This window comes from Chiloscyllium punctatum, chromosome 1 (assembly GCF_047496795.1).
Source record: "Chiloscyllium punctatum isolate Juve2018m chromosome 1, sChiPun1.3, whole genome shotgun sequence".
NCBI lineage: Eukaryota > Metazoa > Chordata > Chondrichthyes > Orectolobiformes > Hemiscylliidae > Chiloscyllium > Chiloscyllium punctatum.
In genome coordinates, this window is record NC_092739.1 from 156640246 (window position 1) to 156658873 (window position 18628).

An 18628-nucleotide genomic window follows, 5' to 3' on the forward strand; every position below is an offset into this window, starting at 1 on the left:
CTGGATCGTGTAACAACGTAGGACTCACTGATTAATGGTAGCAATCAAACTCTGCTAAATCCATGATCATTATCCACTTTGGTAGGAACAAGAGAATGGCAGTGTGTTAGTTCAGTGATTATAGATGAGAAAATGTTGATATACAAGAGGACCTGGTGTCCTTGTGTGCCAGTTACTGAAATTTACATATAGCAAGTAGTTAGGAATGCAGATGATTTATTTGTATTTATTGCAAGGGGTTTTGAGTACAGGAGCAGAGTTATCTTATTGTAGCTGAAAAGGGGTTGGTAAGATCATACCTGGAGAATGCCGTTTTGGTTTCCTTTCCAAAGGAAAGATAGATTTGTTGGAAAAGGAGTTGAGGGAAGTTTCATCAGGTTGATTCCTGGATGGCACCTTTGTCATTTTGAGTTGACTAGGCCTGAATTCACTGGAGATTAGATGAATGAAAAGGGATCTCATTTGAAATGTATAAAATTCTGACAGGGATGGACAGTCTGGAAGCAGGGCTAATTGGCTGGGACAAGGGGTCATGACCAGTGTCACAATATAAGATAGACAATTGTGGACTGGGATGAAGAGAAATGACTCCACACAGATGGATCCTGTGGAATCCTTACCCACAAGGCAGTGGATGGCAAGTCATGCTTCAGAAACAAATTGATCATTGTTTTATTATTCATTCACAGGATGAATGGGTATCAGTGGAATTGATTTCCAACTCCTAATTGCTCTTGAACTAAGTAACTTACTAGACCAGTCAGAAATATGTTGCAGGTTGGCAGCTCATAAGCTTCCTAAGTCGAGGCAACCACCAGTGTTAATAAGATGGCATGTCATTTAACTGGAGTAAAGTGTTACACCTTCACATTTTGGACCAGGGCTTTCATCTGAATATAAGAGAGTATAAACAAGGAGCAGGCCACTCAGCCCTTCATGCCTCTTCTGCCGTTCCATAAAATCATGACTGACCTGATGGAATACTCAACTCCACATAATCCCAATTCCTTCAGGGGTTCCCGTGGAAGTGACCCCTGGTTCTTCAACTGTTGAGTGAGACCCCCCAAGGCCCACATGATATCCCAGACTAAATGATTCTGCAAAAATGATCCCAATGTTTTAAAAAGAAACGTGTACCTTCGTGTACTGTAAATGATGTGTGGGTAACGAAGGGTTAGGCCAGATTTATTGACATTGCTCCCTTGAGTTTTCTTTGGTGGGCCTTGTCTTTTCATTCTGTTGGAGACAGTAAGGATTGTAGACGCTGAAAGCCAGAGTCAATAGATATGAAGCTGGAAATGCACAGCAGGTCAGACAGCATCTGAGGAGCAGGAAAGTCAATGTTTTGGGACAAAAAGTTGATTTTTTTGACTCCTTGGATGCTGTCTGACCTGCTGTGCATTTCCAGCTTCACATCTATGGTCTTTTCATTGAATGTGGGTGTCATGAATGAGGTGGACGTCAATTGTGCATCATTCACCCATTTGGATGCAGAGTGACACAACAGCATGGGTTCAGTTCCCGTACAGGCTAAGGTTATCGTGAAGGTCCTGTTACTCAATCTTGCCCTTGACCTAAGACGTGGTGACCCTCAGGTTCACCTCACCACCAATCATCTCTCTCTAATGAGAAAGCAGCTCTATTGCACTATGCTGATTTCACCTTTATCTTAATTCTGAGTTGTCCTGAACAGATGGCGGTGGACATGTGTAACTCACTGGCACTGATTTGACGATTGAACAGACTGCTTGGTCATTCCTGGTCCAACCAATTGGGTTTGATGCTGGAATGGAGTATAGGCCAGACTAGGTAAAGACAGTCATTTGCCTTTCCTAAAGACAATAGTTGTTTATTTTTAGAACAAATTAAACAGTTTTATTATGCTGTGTATTGATTCCAGCCTTTTATTTCCAAATTTTTCCCCATGACCCAAGTAAATAAAGTTATTTGTATTAATTCATTCATGGGATGAGGGTGTTGTTGGCTGGGTCAGCATTTATTACCCATCCCTAAGTGCCCCAAGGGCAGTTAAATGTCAACCACATTGCTGTGGGTCTGGACTCACGTATTGGTCAGACCAGGTAAGGGTTTCCCTTCTCTAAAAGGCATGAGTTTTCCAACAATTGGCAATGGTTTCATGGTTATCATTAGACTCTTAATTTCAGATTTTTAATGAATTCACATTCCACCATCTGCCATAGCTGGATTCAAACCTGGGTCCCCAGAACATTACCTGGGTCTCTGGATTAATAGTCTAGCGATAATCCCACTAGGTCATCCCTTCCCCATAAAGCCTTAAACCAAAATGGTGGAATTTAGTGGTCAGTGACAGAATGATAAGTTCCTTTTTCCTCTTTATCACATTGACAATTATTTAATTCTGCCTTAATTTTTTACCTGGCAGTACAGCTCTCCTTCAGCACTGTGCTAGACTGTCGGTCTGGATTTCTATCCTTGAATCTCTGGAGTGGAGTTTAAGTCTTTCTCATGGGACCAGATTCCCACTGGAAATCCCATGTAATCCCAGCTAGTGGGAACACAGAAAAGTTGTTCGATCAAGAAGTTGAGTTTTCGTGAACTGAGGGGCCTCTTACCACACAAACCTGCCATCGTTCCAGTCTATGTGGCAAAAGCTTCTCTCCAAATTCTCTCCAAAAATACACTTGCACATGCGATTACTTAGCACTGCGCAATGATGAGACAGAAGGTCAATTGAATTTACTTTCAGCATTTTCACCTGCTCACTGTAACTTTGCAAATGACATCTGTTCACTTACCGGGACAATCAAACTGCAGAGAACGATATGTAGCCTCCTGGAACTGGTGTGAAATTAGACTTGAGGAGTCTGGTTCCACCTGAAGAAAACGTTTTTGTTTTTCATTGAAGGTATTCTGATTTATTAGAACAATCATACGGAAAATACAATAGGTGGGAAAAAAATTGGCAGTGAATACAATTTGAAACTGTAATTACTGGGAGTTTAGGCCTAACACAGTCCAGAATATTTCCCATTTGTCACTGTCAATTTCATGCTTCCTTTGACTCCACTGAAGTCGATCAGCTGCTGATTTAACAAATCTAAATGAACAAGGTATTTCAGAACTTGCAAAACTGGTGGCTCGCTTAAAGGGGCAGTGAGCAGGTCACCCAGGAGGTGAAAATCGTTATGTCAGTGATGTAGTCCATTCTTTGTGGTAGTAGCAAAATCTGGTATAGATTGTCCTTTTAACTTTACACTTGTGAGGGATGTTTTATGTTATTATTATTATTATCCCATGCCATTTCAAAGGTTAGTTAAGAGTCAAATACATTGCAGTGGGTCTGTAGTCAGACTGGGTAAGGACAGCAGATCTCCTTCTCTCAAGGAAATTTGTTAACATCTTGTATGGATACAGAGAAAGTAATGGCTTTCCAAATGCATGATCTTTTTGAAGAAGACAGTTAATTGCACATGATTAGAGTGGTGCTGGAAAAGCACAGCAAGTCAGGCAGCATCCAAGGAGCAGGAAAATCGACATTTCGGGCAAAAGCCCTTCATCAGTTGATTTTCCTGCTCCTCAGATGCTGCCTGACCTGCTGTACTTTTCCAGCACCACTCTAATCGTGACTCTAATCTCCAGCATCTGTAGTCCTCATTTTTGCCTAGTTTATTGTCCGTCCCTAGTTGACCTGTGGAAGCTGCCTTCTCGAACCGCTGCAGTTCACCTGCTGTGGATTAACCCACAATGCCATTCGGGAGGGAATTCCAGGATTTTAGCCCAGCCATTCTGGGGGAACAGTGATATATTTCCAAATCAGGATGGTGAATGGCTTGGAGGGAAATTTGCAGGTGGTGTTCCCATGTATCTCCTGCCATTGTCCTTCAAGATGGAAGTGATTGCCTAAGAATGTTGGTGAATTTCTGTAGATAGTACATACTGCTGCTCCTGAATGTAGGTGGTAGAGAAGGTGGATGCTTGTGGATTTGGTGTCAATCAAGCGGGCAACTTTGTCCATCAAGATGATGTTGAGCTTCTTGAGTGTTGTTGGAGTTAAGTCAAAGGAGTCTGAGTCACTGCAGTCTGTTTTGTCAAGAGTACACACTGCTGTTACTCTCCTCTGGTGTGGGAGGTCATGAGATGATGGATGGGTTGCCAATCAGGAGAGCTGCTTTTGTCCTGGATGGTGTCAACTTTGTTGAGCATTGCAACTGCAACCAGACTAGTGGGTGTATTCCATCACACTCCTGACTTGTGCCTTGTAGATGATGGAGAGACTTGAGGGGGTGGGTCAGGGGGTGAGTTACCCTCTTCCGATCCTCTGACTTGCCTCTGTAGCCATTGTATTTTTTATGGTGTATACAGTTAAGTTTTTGGTCAAGATCACCCCCAGGATGTTGATAGTGGGGATGCAGTGATGGTAACACCATTTAATGCTAAGGAACAATGGTTAGATTGTTTCTTATTGGAGAAGGCCATTGCCTGGCATTTGTGTGGCACAAATGTTACATACCATTTTTGGCCCAAGATTAGATCTTATTGCATTTGGGCATGAACTAATTCAGTATCTGAGGAGTCACAAATGGTGCTGAATATTATGTAGTCATTGGCGAACATCCCCACTTCTGATGTTATGATGGAGGGAAGGTCATTGACAAAACAGCTGGTTGGGCCAAGGACCCTGCCCTGAGGAACTCCTGCAGAGATGTCCTGGAGCTGAGATTACTGACCTCCAATGATCAAAACCAGCTTCCTAGGTGCCAAGTGTGACTCCAACCACCAGAGAGTTTGCCCCCTGATACCCATTGATTTCAGTTTTGCTAGGGCTACTTGATGCCACAATCAGTTGAATGCAGCCTTGATGTCAAGGGCTGTCATTCTCACTTCTTCTCTGGAATTCAGATCTTTTGACCATGTTTGAACTAAGGCTGTAATGAGGTCAGGAGCTGAGTGGCCCTGGCAGAACCCAAGCTGGGCGTCACTGAGCAGGTTATTGCTGAGCAGGTGCTGCATGATAGCACTGTTGATGACACCTTCCATCAATTTACTTTACTTATAGGCTGAATGGCCTACTCCATCTCCTTCTGATCTTAAGTTCATGGGTTCACAGAAGCTGATGAAACCTAAATTCACTTAATAAAAATAACTGAAACTGAAAGCCTACCTCAGTAAAGGTGAACAGAAAGTCCTAGGAGGAGCCAATGGCCTAGTGGTGTTATCACTGGACTGTGAATCTAGAAACTCAGGCAATTTTCTGGGGACCTGGCTTCAAATGGTGGAATTTGAATTCAATAAAATATCTGGAATTGAAGAGTCTAACGATGACCACAAATCCATTGTTGATTGTCAGAAAAACCCATCTGGCTCACTTATGTCCTTTTAGGAAGGAATTTGCCATCCTTCCTTGGTCTGGCCTATATGTTACTCCTGATCCACACCAATGTGGTGGCCTCTTAACTGCCCTGTGGTCAATTAGGGATGGACAATACATGCTGGCCTAGTTCAGAGATGCCCTCATCCCGCGACTGAAGTTTTAAAAAAGTCATCATGGATTGCCATTAACAAAAAAGTTCACAAACATCTTTCAGAATAGTAAATCTGCCATTCTGATCTGGTCTGACCTATATGTGACTCCAAAAGCATAGGCCTCTAAAATGGCCTAACAAGCTACACAGTTCAAGGGCAATTAGGGATGTGTAACATCCACGTCCTGTGAATTGATTAAAAAAAAGTAAAAAGTGCTATTTGCAAATCATAGAACATAGAACATAGAACATAGAAGAATACAGCGCAGTACAGGCCCTTCAGCCCTCGATGTTGCGCCGATCAAAGCCCACCTAACCTACACTAACCCACTATCCTCCATATGCCTATCCAATGCCCGCTTAAATACCCATAAAGAGGGAGAGTCCACTACTGCTACTGGCAGGGCATTCCATGAACTCACGACTCGCTGAGTAAAGAACCTACCCCTAACATCTGTCCTATATCTACCACCCCTTAATTTAAAGCTATGCCCCCTTGTAATAGCTGACTCCATACGTGGAAAAAGGTTCTCACTGTCAACCCTATCTAACCCCCTAATAGGTTTCATTTATTAGTGCAGGTTTTGCAAAATGCTGACTGAATTTTTTAACCAGAGTTAATTCCAAATCAAAATGAATAAGATCTTTAAAACAGAAAACAATACAGCAGAGGAGCAAGCCCTTCAGCCCACCATGTCTGTGCAGGCCATGATACCATTCAAAACTAATCTCATCTGCATGTCACTCTACACTCTGCCTGTTCACGTGTTTGCTGATATTTTTCTCTTTGTTGCAAGGTTCAAATTCTGAGCTGCCAACTGGCTATGGCAGAGTGCTTGAATGTTCATGATTCTGGTGAAGTTCACTCATTCTGTCAGGATTATCTAACAAATCAATTTGGCCACCTGTTGCAGATCCCAGCTGATCCTCCCTGGAATGACACCAGTGGAATCTGGCAAGTTCTACAGCAATCCTCTCTGTCAGTTTACTATACCAGTAGCCAAGGTGAATGCGAGCTGACCTCAGCAGTGAATTGCAGATTCAACAGTTGAAAACAAAAGGTTGATGGGGGAGGATAAACAATGAAGAAGGTTCATTTGAATCAGCCATTCTCTCAATGGAAAGTCATGGTGCCTGGGCATTTGTAATGGCTTTTAGAGATTCAAAAATGAGAGAGAGTCCATCATCAACCGAGTGATATGCTCTGAAAGTGTTTGGAGCTAAATCTTCTGTCGATGAAATAAGAAAAACAAGCTGAGTTTTGGTTTCAGACGGTTGTCGTTTTGCCTTCATTTTATATTCTAATATATGTAAAAGGAGATTTTATCTTAAAATAAACTTCTGTCTTTTCAGTGAAAACTATTTATTCCGCTGGGCAAGCACTGGCCTACCAAAGGAGATTGAGATGCTGAACAATTTAAAAGTGGTGTTCACAGTAAGTATGGCATCAACATTTTCCAGCACACAATTAGGTCCATTTGACCCAACTATCAATCTTGGTATTTAAGGCCATGAGATGGCCTTTCCCTCACCTCTTGCTGTTGCAGAAAAGCCAAGTAATCCTTCCATTCTTTTCTTCCATCTGTGTTTATCTCGCTTCCTCTTAAATGCATCAAAGCTGTTTTCCTCAGGCACTCCCTGTGATAGTAACCTCTACATTCCCCCCCACTCTTTGAGTGTAGACATTTTATTTATTTACTTATTGGATTTACTCATGATGATGTTAATTTGGGGCTCCTAGTTTTGACAGGAGGAAACATTTTCTCCGTGTCTATCCAATCAAGTCACTCGAGAATTTGAAAGAAGACATGTCTCAATCCTATCCAATGGAAAGAATTTGTTCAGTCTTCCCTGTTGGGTTCTGGTATCATTCTTGTAAATTGTTTTTTTGTACTTCAGTTCATGCTCCTATATTATCCATTTCTATACTAGAAAGAGCAACAATGAACTTAAACCTCCCTCTGTTCTTTAGGGAAGTGCTCCCAGACTCTACTGCTATTATTTTGAAATTGTGAAGGGACCACCAGTGCCAATTAGTAATGAACACAGTGATAGAAAGCAGGAAAATAGAAATTTGGAAGCGAGGGTAGGAGTAGGCCAATCAGCCCTTCGAGCCTGCTCTGCCATTCATTCTGATCATCCAATTTAGGAGGCTCTTCCTGCTTTCCCCACTCCAGAGCCCTTTCGGCCCAAATGATATATTCAACTCCTCCTTGAGGTCATTCAAATCTTTTGACCTTAACCGTGTTTGTGGGAGAGAACTCCACAGACTCACCACTCTCTGGGTGAGAATATTTCTTCTCACCTTAGTTCCAAATGGTTTAGCCAGTATCCTTCGACTGTGACCCTGCGTTCTGGATTCTTCCATCATCAGAAACACCCTTCCTGCATCTACCTGTTAGAATTACAGAGGGTTCTATGAGATTCCACCCGCACCCCCCCCCCTCCCCCCCCCCAGCAACCATTCTTCTGATTTCCGGCAAATGTAATCCTTCCAAGTCAACCAATTTCTTACACATCATTCCTGCCATCTCGGACCCAGTTTGGTAAATCTTCGTTGTTCTTCTTCCTATGGGAAGAACATCCTTCCTCACGTAAGGAGATCAAAAATGCACACAGTACTCCAGGTGTGATGGAAACAGTCTCAATTCTTTTCAGATGATCAATCCAAAATGGAACAAATGGCCCTGTTTGTTTGTATTAACCTTGTCTCCAGATGCTGTTCACAAACAAAGGGCTATATTGTACATGACCTTCCCACGTTTCTGGCAAGGTTTGGGTGGGGGGAGGGTCATACAGTTATAGAGATGTACAGCATGGAAACAGACTCTTTGGCCCAATTTGTCCATGCTGACCAGATATCCTAAATTAATCTAGCCCCATTTGCCAGCATTTGATCCATATCCCTATAAACCCTTCCTGTTCATATACCCATTCAGATGCCTTTTAAACGCTGTAATTGTATCAGCCTCCACCACTTCCTCTGACAGCTCATTCCAGACATGCACCACCCTCTGCATGAAAATATTACCCCTTGTGTTCTGTTTAAATCTTTCCCCTGTCATCCTAAACCTATGCCTTCTAGTTTTGGACTACCCCACCCCAGGGAAAGTGCTTGTCTATTCACCCTATCCATGCTCCTCATTATTACATAAACCTCTATAAGGACACCCCTCAGCCTCTGGCACTCCAGGGAAAATGGCCCGAGCCTATTCATCCTATCCGTGTAGCTCAAACCCTCCAACCCTGGCAACATCTTGTAAATCTTTTCTGAACCCTTTTAAGTTTCACAACATCCAATAAGAAGGAGGGAGAAAGGGGTAAAAGATGTAAAATTGGGTGAGTGTACAGTCTAACATCTCTCCATCCATCCCAAGGTTTCGCCCAGAATCTGAAGGGGCTGGCCTTTACCCATACCAAGGTTACCCCTATGATTGGGAGGGGCTGTGTGTGAGGGTTAGCAGCTTTTTAAGAAACTTGAGCTTCTTAAAGGGCAGGAGCGGACAGCTTGCTTCCCTTTAAACATTTTTAAAAGGATGGGAAGGAATAGGACACGTTATCTACAGGAGAAGCCATTCATACAGTAGGCCACCTGGGATCACCCCCCTCCCCCCAATCCCAGAGATAGTCTTGAGCCCTTTGCCCCCGTTGACCCACATGTCCTAACCCCTCACTAAACCCTTTCTGCCCAACACCATTGGCTTACCTTGGACCATAGCTGCCTTAAATGGGGAACGATAGCAGAAACTGCTGGAGAACTCTGAAGAAGAGTCACTGGGCCCGAAACATTAACTCTGTTTCCCTCTCCACAGATGCTGCCAGGCCAGCCGAGTTTCTCCAGCAATTTCTGTTTTTGTTTCTGATTTCCAGCATCTGTGGTTTTTTTTAAAATGCCTTTTCAGAGGGCTTGTCCACCGTCCTGGCAGAACTCACGACTGGGCCCTTGGCACTGCTGATGTTGCTGGCAAAGCAAACTGTACAGCAGGGCATAGGCTTCCTCTCCAGTAACCATCGCCCTCATTAATGGTGCTCACGGTGTTGTTGCTGTGGGATTCACTTTCCTTTTGTAGGTCACGGGACAGGGGTGAGGAGTCCATCCCTTCCTGCCCCCCTTCAACCCCACTCCACTTCCCTATGTAGCATTTACATTTCTCATTCTCTGGTGCTCCAGCATAGTTCCTTCAGAAAGAACATCAGTTGTCAAAAGTTACAGAGAGATGAAGGAGGGTTAACTTAGAACCCCTGCAGTGTGGAAACAGGCCATCTGGCCCAACAAATCCACACCGACCCTCCAAAAAGTAACCCACTCAGACTCATTCGCCTACCCTATTACTCCATTTACCCCTTAGTAATGCACCTAACCTGCACATCCCTGGACACTATGGGCAATATAGCATGGCCCATTCACCTAACCTACACATCTTTGGACTGTGGGTGGAAACCAGAGCACCTGGAGGAAACCCATGCAGACACGGGGAGAACATGCGGGGGTTATGTCAGACTGCAAATTTGCACCGAGATTACAGGCTGAGACACAGACAAAAGCAGATACAGCAATGTGTTAGACTCTGAACAGCCTGCTGAAGTGGCAAAGTACTCAATTTGTGGGCAACAAGTGCTAGTCTTGCTGCTGACTCCCACATCCCATGAAATAATAAAAGACAGTTGAAAAATCTATCCAACCCAGTCTTGAGTAGATTAAGTAAGGGGGTCAAAAGTTTCAGGGAGAAGACAGAAACACGGGATTGAAAATCTTTCAGCCATATTCAAATGGCAGAGCAGATTTGATAGGCCAAATGGTCTAATTTGCTCCTATATCTTATGATCTTATAGTCTAATGAGTTGGCTTTGATACTTTAAAGAAGAGGGCTGGCTACTGATTAACTTTTAAAACAAAACAGAAGAATTTTATAATATATATATCAATACAAAAGCAAATTCTGTCGTGCAAAGAATTAGAACTGTTATTCTCACTTTCTGATCTTTCTTATTTTAGGATCTAGGAAGCAAAGACTTGAATCGAGAGAAGATTTACTTAGTGTGTCAGATAGTCCGGGTTGGGAGAATGGAGCTGAAGGAGACTAATGCCAAAAAGATGACTCAAGGTTTGAGAAGGCCATTTGGAGTTTCAGGTATGTGAAAGATTGCAAAGTTACGAGAACACCGAGAATGTTCTTGGAATCAATCAACAGTTTGTGAACTCTCAAATGCAAACAGTTCGGAGAATTGGAGGGAAGGAAAAGAAAAGGTCACTGTGACTCCATCAGTTAATTGATGGAGCTTAACCCCTGACACTCACTCAATCTGCCATGCCTTTCTATCTCTTTATTTGGAAAAATGTTTGGGAACTAATTCTCAGAATAAGAATCAAGGCTACAATGTTACAGGCAGATGCTGAGATCAGAGTCGAAGAGTGGTGCTGGAAAAGCATAGCCAGTCAGGCAGCATCGAGGAGCAGGAGAATCGATGTTTCGAGTATAGCTCTTCATTAGAAACCTGATGAAGGGCTTATGCTCGAAACGTCGACTCTCCTTCTCCTCGGATGCTGCCTGACCAACTGTTGTTTTCCAGCGCCACACTCTTCGACTACAATGTTACAGATCTATCTTGACCCATTGTTGGAAGATGGCGTTCTTCATTTGATTGTTTTGAGATCTAAAGGGATCAAAGGTTATAGTTGGGGGGAAAGTGGGAAACTGAACTGGATGTTCAGTCATCATGACAATGAGTGGTGATGCAAGCTCACAAGGTCAAATAGCCTAACCCTGCACCTTTTTGTGATATTTCTTTGTTACAAACTGATTTATGCAATTTGATTTGATTATTTTGTCCACTGATGATTTAGCATGTGAATTTGATTGATTGATTGATTTTTGGAATGAAATCTCTGCTTAAACCAAATCTGTGCCACATATGAAGTCCCATTGGGAACTCCTCACAATAGCAAGGAAATGTTGGATATGGAGAAGGTGCAGCATAGATTTATCTGAGTCACGCCATTTATAGGGTGTACAGTTACAAGGAGTGGGTTAAGGAGATGACCCTTTTTTTGTTTCAAACAACAACAGAAATTGCCGGAGAAACTCAGTAGATCTAGCAGTATCAGTGGCGAGAAAGCAGAGTTAACATTTCCAGTCTGAATTTCTGAAATGCTAACTCTGCTTTCTCTGCTCAGATGCTGCTAGATGTGCTGAGTTTCTCCAGCAATTTCTATTGATGTTTCAGATTTCCAGCATCTGCAGTTCTTTGTGTACTTGTTAAAAAATCTGTTTATCTTTATCTATTCACAGCCTTGGCTGGCAAGGCTAGTGATTATTGTCCATTCCTATACCTCTCAAGAGAAGATAGTACTGAGCTGCATTCTTCCAACACTTGACGCTGAGTGGTGAATGGATGCCCACGATACTGTGAATTTTAGGATTTTGAGCCAATAACATATCAGGATGGTGTATGACTTGGAAGAGAACTTCATTTGGTGGTTTGTCCATGTGTCTTTTATGTTCTCAGTGGTGGAGATTGCAATGTCGGGGGCAGTTATTGCTGAAATGATGGATGGCTTGCCAAGCAAGAGAGCGGCCTGGATGGTGTTGACTTTGATGAATGTTACATCGAGGCAGTGGGGAATATCCTCATTCCTGTCCTGTGTATTATGGATAGAGGATGAACAGGCTTTTGGGGGGTCAGGAGGTGATTCACTTTCTAAACTGGGAGTCAGTTAGCTCAGTTGGCTGGACGGTTGCTTTAGTGATGCAGTCGATAGAGAATAGCCAGGGAATTCCTAGAGGCATGGGCACTCATCCATAGATTCAATCAATAAGCACACCCACCTGGACCCAATATAACGATCACTGCAGCGGACAACTGGAACTGACAACCGGAAGCGGCAGATTCAAACCACTACAAATGCCGGAGGAAATATCACAGAAGTGCTTCACAGTTCACAGGAGGCGCCCAAGCACTGAGGATGTCACCTAGACAGGGGATGAAACGTCTGCAACACAAATTCCCAGGTCGGCGAACAAAACCACAACGATGCAGTCAATAGCATAATTCCTGCTCTGGCTGAGGTTACAAATAAGGGGCCTCTCCTTCTCTATCTTTTCCCTTGCATCAGGTTAAACCACCATCAGCCCTATGGCCCATTCAGACTGTTTTGCCATTATCTTTACTCACTGCTGGATTCCCAATCTTGTAGTTTCAGTCAAGCTCCAATGTGCCCCGGTGTGCTTCAGGAAGGCTATCTCCAGGACACTGACTCCTGACAGGCACTCTCTGAATCCAGAGAAATTGGTGTCTTAATGATACAAAGCTGCTGCCCAACCATCTTGCAGCAGCCAGCAGAGCAGCTGATCCCCGTTCCCATCTGCCAATGGATAATTCCCAGTGGTGGCTGGAAAGTGCTGCTGCTCCTGAACATTTTCAATGCACCTGACACCCTGACTGCAGCTTCCAGCATGCAAGCACACATACACACACACACATACACACACACACACACACATACACACACACACACACACATACACACATACACACACACACACACATACACACACACACACACATACACACTCACACACATACACACACACACATACACACACATACACACATACACACACACACACACATACACACTCACACACACACACATATACACACACACACAGGTGTACACATACACACATGCGAACACTCAGACACACACATGTACTCTCATACACGTGCATACACACATACAGTTGTACACAGACACACACGCGAACACATACTCAGACACACACACACAGGTATACACATACACACACGCGAACACATACACAGACACACACACAGGTGTACACATACACACACGCGAACACATACTCAGACACACACACACAGGTGTACACATACACACACGCGAACACATACACATACACACACACACAGGTGTGCACATACACACATGCGAACACATACACATACACACACACAGGTGTACACATACACACATGCGAACACATACACATACACACACACAGGTGTACACATACACACACGCGAACACATACACAAACACACACACAGGTGTACACATATACACACGCGAACACATACACATACACACACACAGGTGTACACATACACACACGCGAACACACACACACACAGGTGTACACATACACACACAGACACAAGTGTACACATACACGTGAACACACACACAGAGACACAAGCACACACATGCAAAGACGGGCATACACAAGCATGCACACACACGCACACAGACAACCACACAGACACGACAAACACACACAGACCACAGGTGCACAGTCATAGACACACACATAAGCATGCACATATTGGCCTACACAGACATATACAGACACGTGCAGGAACGCACACATACACACACCAGACAAAGATACAAACACACAAATACACAGACAGACAAACACAGATACACAGTCCTGAAGAAGGGCTTATGCCCGAAACGTCAATTCTCCTTCTCAGATGCCTCCTGGCCTCCTGTGTTTTTCCAGCACTACATTTTTCAACACAGATACACAGTCACAAACATGTGCACACAGACAACCGGCACATGTATGTTGATGCCATAACTGGATATCCAACTCTTCAGTGGAGTCTGTATGTTTGCATTCACTGACATCCATATGATTAAAATGGTTTATTATAAATCTATAGTTTAGCTGAGGATGGCTGGACGACTAGTTTGCAATGCAAAGTAACACTATCGAGATGGGTTTGATTCCTGCACTGGTTGGCGTGTATTCTCCTCCTCAATCTGTCCCCTCACTTGAAGCATGGTAGTCGACACGTTATGTAGCTCCTTTCACGATCTCATGACTTCTCAAAATACTCTATGTATCTGAAGTCCTATCTCACTGTAAGGAACTGTAAGAAATGCAATTTTCAATTGGTGCATAGCAAAGTCCCACAAACAGCAGTGTGATAACTCTCAGATAATCCATTCCTTTTTTAATGAGGTTTTGTTACTTGATCAATGTTGGCAAACACACAGAGATCAGCTCCCTTAACTCCCCTTTGAAACAGTGCCATAGTATGTGGAATGGGCTGCTGGGGCACTGGTTTAACCTTACCCAAAAGATGGTGAAGTAGTTCAGCACTCCCTCAGTACTGTTTTGGAGTATCACTGCAGAATTTGTGTTCCACATGCTGGCATAGGACTCAAATCCACAACCTCCCTTCCCTTACAATGAACTGACAACATCCCTTTCCCTGGTAACCATCTTGCTTTGAACATGGCTGCTGGCATCAACCTGGATGGCATGCTTTGAGACCTAATTCATTGTCTGGTAAAATATGTCACCACCACTAAGACTTCCTCCATTACATCAAAGATGAGGCCCAAGCCTCAGCTGATCTGTTGTTAAAGCCTTCACCAGGGTAGTATGGTGGCTCAGTGTTAGCACGGGCTGCCTCACAGCACCGGGGACTTGGGTTCAATTCCACCCTCAGGCACAGTTTCTCCCTGTCTTTCTGGGTTGCCTTTGGGTGCTCCGGTTTCCTCCCAACGATGTGCAGGTTAGATAAGTTGGCCATAGTGTCACAGGGATGTGCTGCTAGGTGGGTTAGCCATGGGAAATGCAGGGGGGTGAGTTTGGATGGGATGCTTTTTCGACAATCGGTGTGGACCCAATGGGCCGAATGGCCTGCTTCCACACTGTAGGGATTCTGTGACTTTGTTGCCTCTGGACTTGACTCTTCCAACTCACTTCTGGCAGAGCTCCTATGTTCCATAAGTAATCAACAACTTTGCCACAGGAGTGTCCAAACTCACACCAAGCCTCTTTCATTGCTTGTCCCTTGATTTCACTAACCTAAACAATTTTAAAATTCTCACCTAGCTCTCAAATCCCCTGAAGGCCTTGCCCTCCCTGCAGGTATAATATCCTCCAGCCTCATGACTATTTCCTCACGTCTTTGATCAAATCCTCCACTCCCGATTGTGGCTTCAGCAGCCTGGTCTCCAAGCTCCGGAATTCCCTCCCCAACCCTCTCTGTTTCTCTTGCTTTCTTCTCCTAAGACGCTCTTGACAGAGTCTTAATCTCCTGAGAGAGGGCCTTATGATGTTATAGGCACCACATAAATTCAGTTTGTTGCTGTCTGAATCATAAGAGAAAACTCATTCTACACAGGTTAGCACAAACATTGTCATGGCAGGTTAGGAAGGCCAAAGGGCCTGTTCCTGTGCTGTATTGTTCTTTGATTAACCAATTGCTTAATAGACTCGTTCAGTTCCTGAGAGACAGGAAACACAGTCATGTAATTCGAGAACAACTCGAGTTTAATAATGAAGATATGGGTTGGATAGACAGTTTCAAGTTTTGATTAATTACTTGAAGGGTCAGGATGAGTTAAGTGTGGTGTGTAGTGTAGTGATTCAGATACATTAGATTGTGTCTGTTTTATGGATGGAACAAATGATGATAGTTGTGATTATGTAAGTTATGTGTTTATAAACTCAGCAGAGAATTCTGGGAAATGATGGTGTAAAAGCTCTTCAAAGCAACTGAAAGCTAATCGAGAAAACCCAGCAGGGGGAGCCCAGGTCACGTGTGTCTGTGTTTGTTATGTAGATGATAAATAAAAGAGATGCATAAAAACAAAATCTGAATTCTTGAGAAAAGAAACCACAAATATCATTCTTCAAGGGAATGCTCGTATGTGGCAATATTTTCCGAGATGGTTCAGATGTGATTAATTTTTAAAAGATTTGCTTGTTCAGGAGAAAAGGCAACAGAAGGAAAACCTTAAGGTTTTCACATCACCTTTTATGACCTTGACTGTCCCCAAGAGAGCAACCTTTGCAGTGTTATTTCTGTCATAACATTTAAAAAGTGGCAACTAATTTGCACACAGTAAGATCTCATAGGGAGCAATGTTATAATGGTCAAGTCATCATTTTATCAAGGTTGTTTGCTGGGATGTTTGTTAGCGAGCGCTCTCTTTCTGAAATACATCATTGGATCTTGTTCATGACCTGAAAGCTTTGGTTTAACTCTTGCACCTCAATCTTGCAGCTGTGCATTAATGACATCCATATTAGACTTCAACCCACAATTCAAGTTTCCCCACTGAGGGAGGATAATGCTACCCATTGTACCACAGCGAGCAGTGAATGCTCCCACAGCTTTGAATGACAATAGGTATCTATGAAACACAATGTCAGGGGAAAAGAGATGCTGCAATTATTCTCTGCACTAGCTTAGTGGTTTGTTGTCCAGAATTGCTCTCACGTAGAGCTTTCCAGCACAGACAGAGAGTGCGGAAGAAGGAAGCCACTAAAATCTAGAAATGACTGTTGCTGGTTCAAACTGGAATATCATTTTAAGGTATACAATATCAGCTCAGACTAACGCAAGTCACTTCCAGCCTTTACCCTCTCACCGTTTCTTGCTCATTCCGAGGCAAGCTTTATTGGACTTGCAACATCGGTCTGAATCTGAGGAGAAATTGGTTATGTCATTATTGCTAGGTTTCGTGGAGGATTTCTCTCCTTATCTGAGGAAGGATATTCTTGCTGTCCAGGGAGTGTAGCAATTCCTTTGATGTCTCAGCTGACATAGGAGGAGAGATTGAGTTGGCTAGAACTGTATTCACAGGAGTTCAGAAGAACGGAGGAGGATAGCGGAATCTCAACTAAAATTCTAACAGCACTAGATAGAGCAGATATGGGAAGGATGCTCCTAATGACCAGAGAGTCCAGAACCAGGGGTCTGTGGACATGGATAAACCATTTAGGATGGAGGTGAGGAGAAATTTCTTCACCCAGAAAGTGTGAGCCTGTGGTATTGGCTACCACAGAAAGCAATTGAGGCCAAAATATCGTATGATTTCAAAAAGGAGTTGGATATAACACTTGGGACTAAAGAGACCAAATGATTTGAGGAAAAACAGGAGCAGGCTACTGAGTTGTTTGATCAGAATGAGTGGTGGAGCAGACTTGAAGGGCTGAATGGCCTACTCCTGCTTCCATTCTGTGTAATGGCACCAAAGTGGCATTCATATCATTGGGAAGAGGTATTTTGTGCATATTGTTCCATATCCCAAGTGTTAGTCAAATCTGCACTATAATATTAATGGGATGGCACAGACTGCTGCATATCAGCTACTTCAGCTGAAGTAATGAACTACAGATACAAGGCACATGATCAAGTTATCAAATTTACGCAGAATGGACCAAAGCAAAAGGCCCAATGGAGAAAAATCTTCAAATTTTTAATGGAGGGTTTTTATGTTTTATTTGCTCATTGGGTCTCTCTGTCTGGGCTAACTTTATTGTCCATTCTGAATGATCCAAAGGGCAGTTGAGAGTCAATTATTTCCTGGAGCCACATGTAGGCCAGACCAGCTGAGGATGGCAGGTTTCCTTCCCTAAAGAGCATTATTGAATCAGATTTTAATAATAGTCAACATGATCACAATTAGACCAAGCCTTTCATTCAGATGTTGCGGTAGAATGTAAATTTCATTCAGTACCATGAACATATTTGCACTCATGTCCACAGGATATTAGTTTGAGGGTCTGGATTACTCGATATTACTGCCACAATACAGTCTTCGTTTAGCCATTATCGCTGGTGGCAACATGAGAGGACTTGGTCAATGTTTGTAAAGGATATATCTGAACTGTTGTATGGAGATGAGGAAAAGATGCAGGATAGGAGTTAACAGTACAATCTAAAGAGCTGGCAACAGTGTTAACATTATGAACTAAATGGGCCCCTTCTCTGCTGTACATCTCAGAATGATTTGGGATCCTTTCAGATGGATTCAAATGAAATGTGGATGACTTGCCGGCTAACAAATTTTCAGAATCTGCTGATTCCGGGTGATTTTTATCAAAGTGGCTATCCAAATGGATGATGTTTTAGCAATGCTATAATCAAGCTCAAATTCCAGACTGTTTTGAAATAATCTCCCACCTGAAGGCTTCCTGTCAGGGCATGAGGCAGTGGGCATCCTAGACAAATGGCATGGTCAGGACAAAAACAGAAGTTGCTGGAAAAGCTCGGTAGATCTGACAGAATCTGTGAAGAGAAATTAGAGTTAACTATTCGGGTCACAGAACAATACAGCGCAGAACAGGCCCTTC

At 43.2% G+C, this 18628-nt stretch overlaps 1 protein-coding gene across 2 annotated transcripts in view; it reads left to right on the top strand.

The window, feature by feature from the left end:
• The window catches only part of LOC140481344 (dedicator of cytokinesis protein 2-like), a 1260160-nt gene that overhangs the window by 163269 nt on the left and 1078263 nt on the right, over window positions 1–18628 (top strand). For both annotated transcript variants that reach the window (XM_072577382.1, XM_072577391.1), the window contains exons 9-10: window positions 6858–6939; window positions 10501–10636. In XM_072577382.1, coding sequence (XP_072433483.1) covers window positions 6858–6939; window positions 10501–10636 — 218 coding nt within the window. The remainder of the gene's footprint in view (window positions 1–6857; window positions 6940–10500; window positions 10637–18628) is intronic.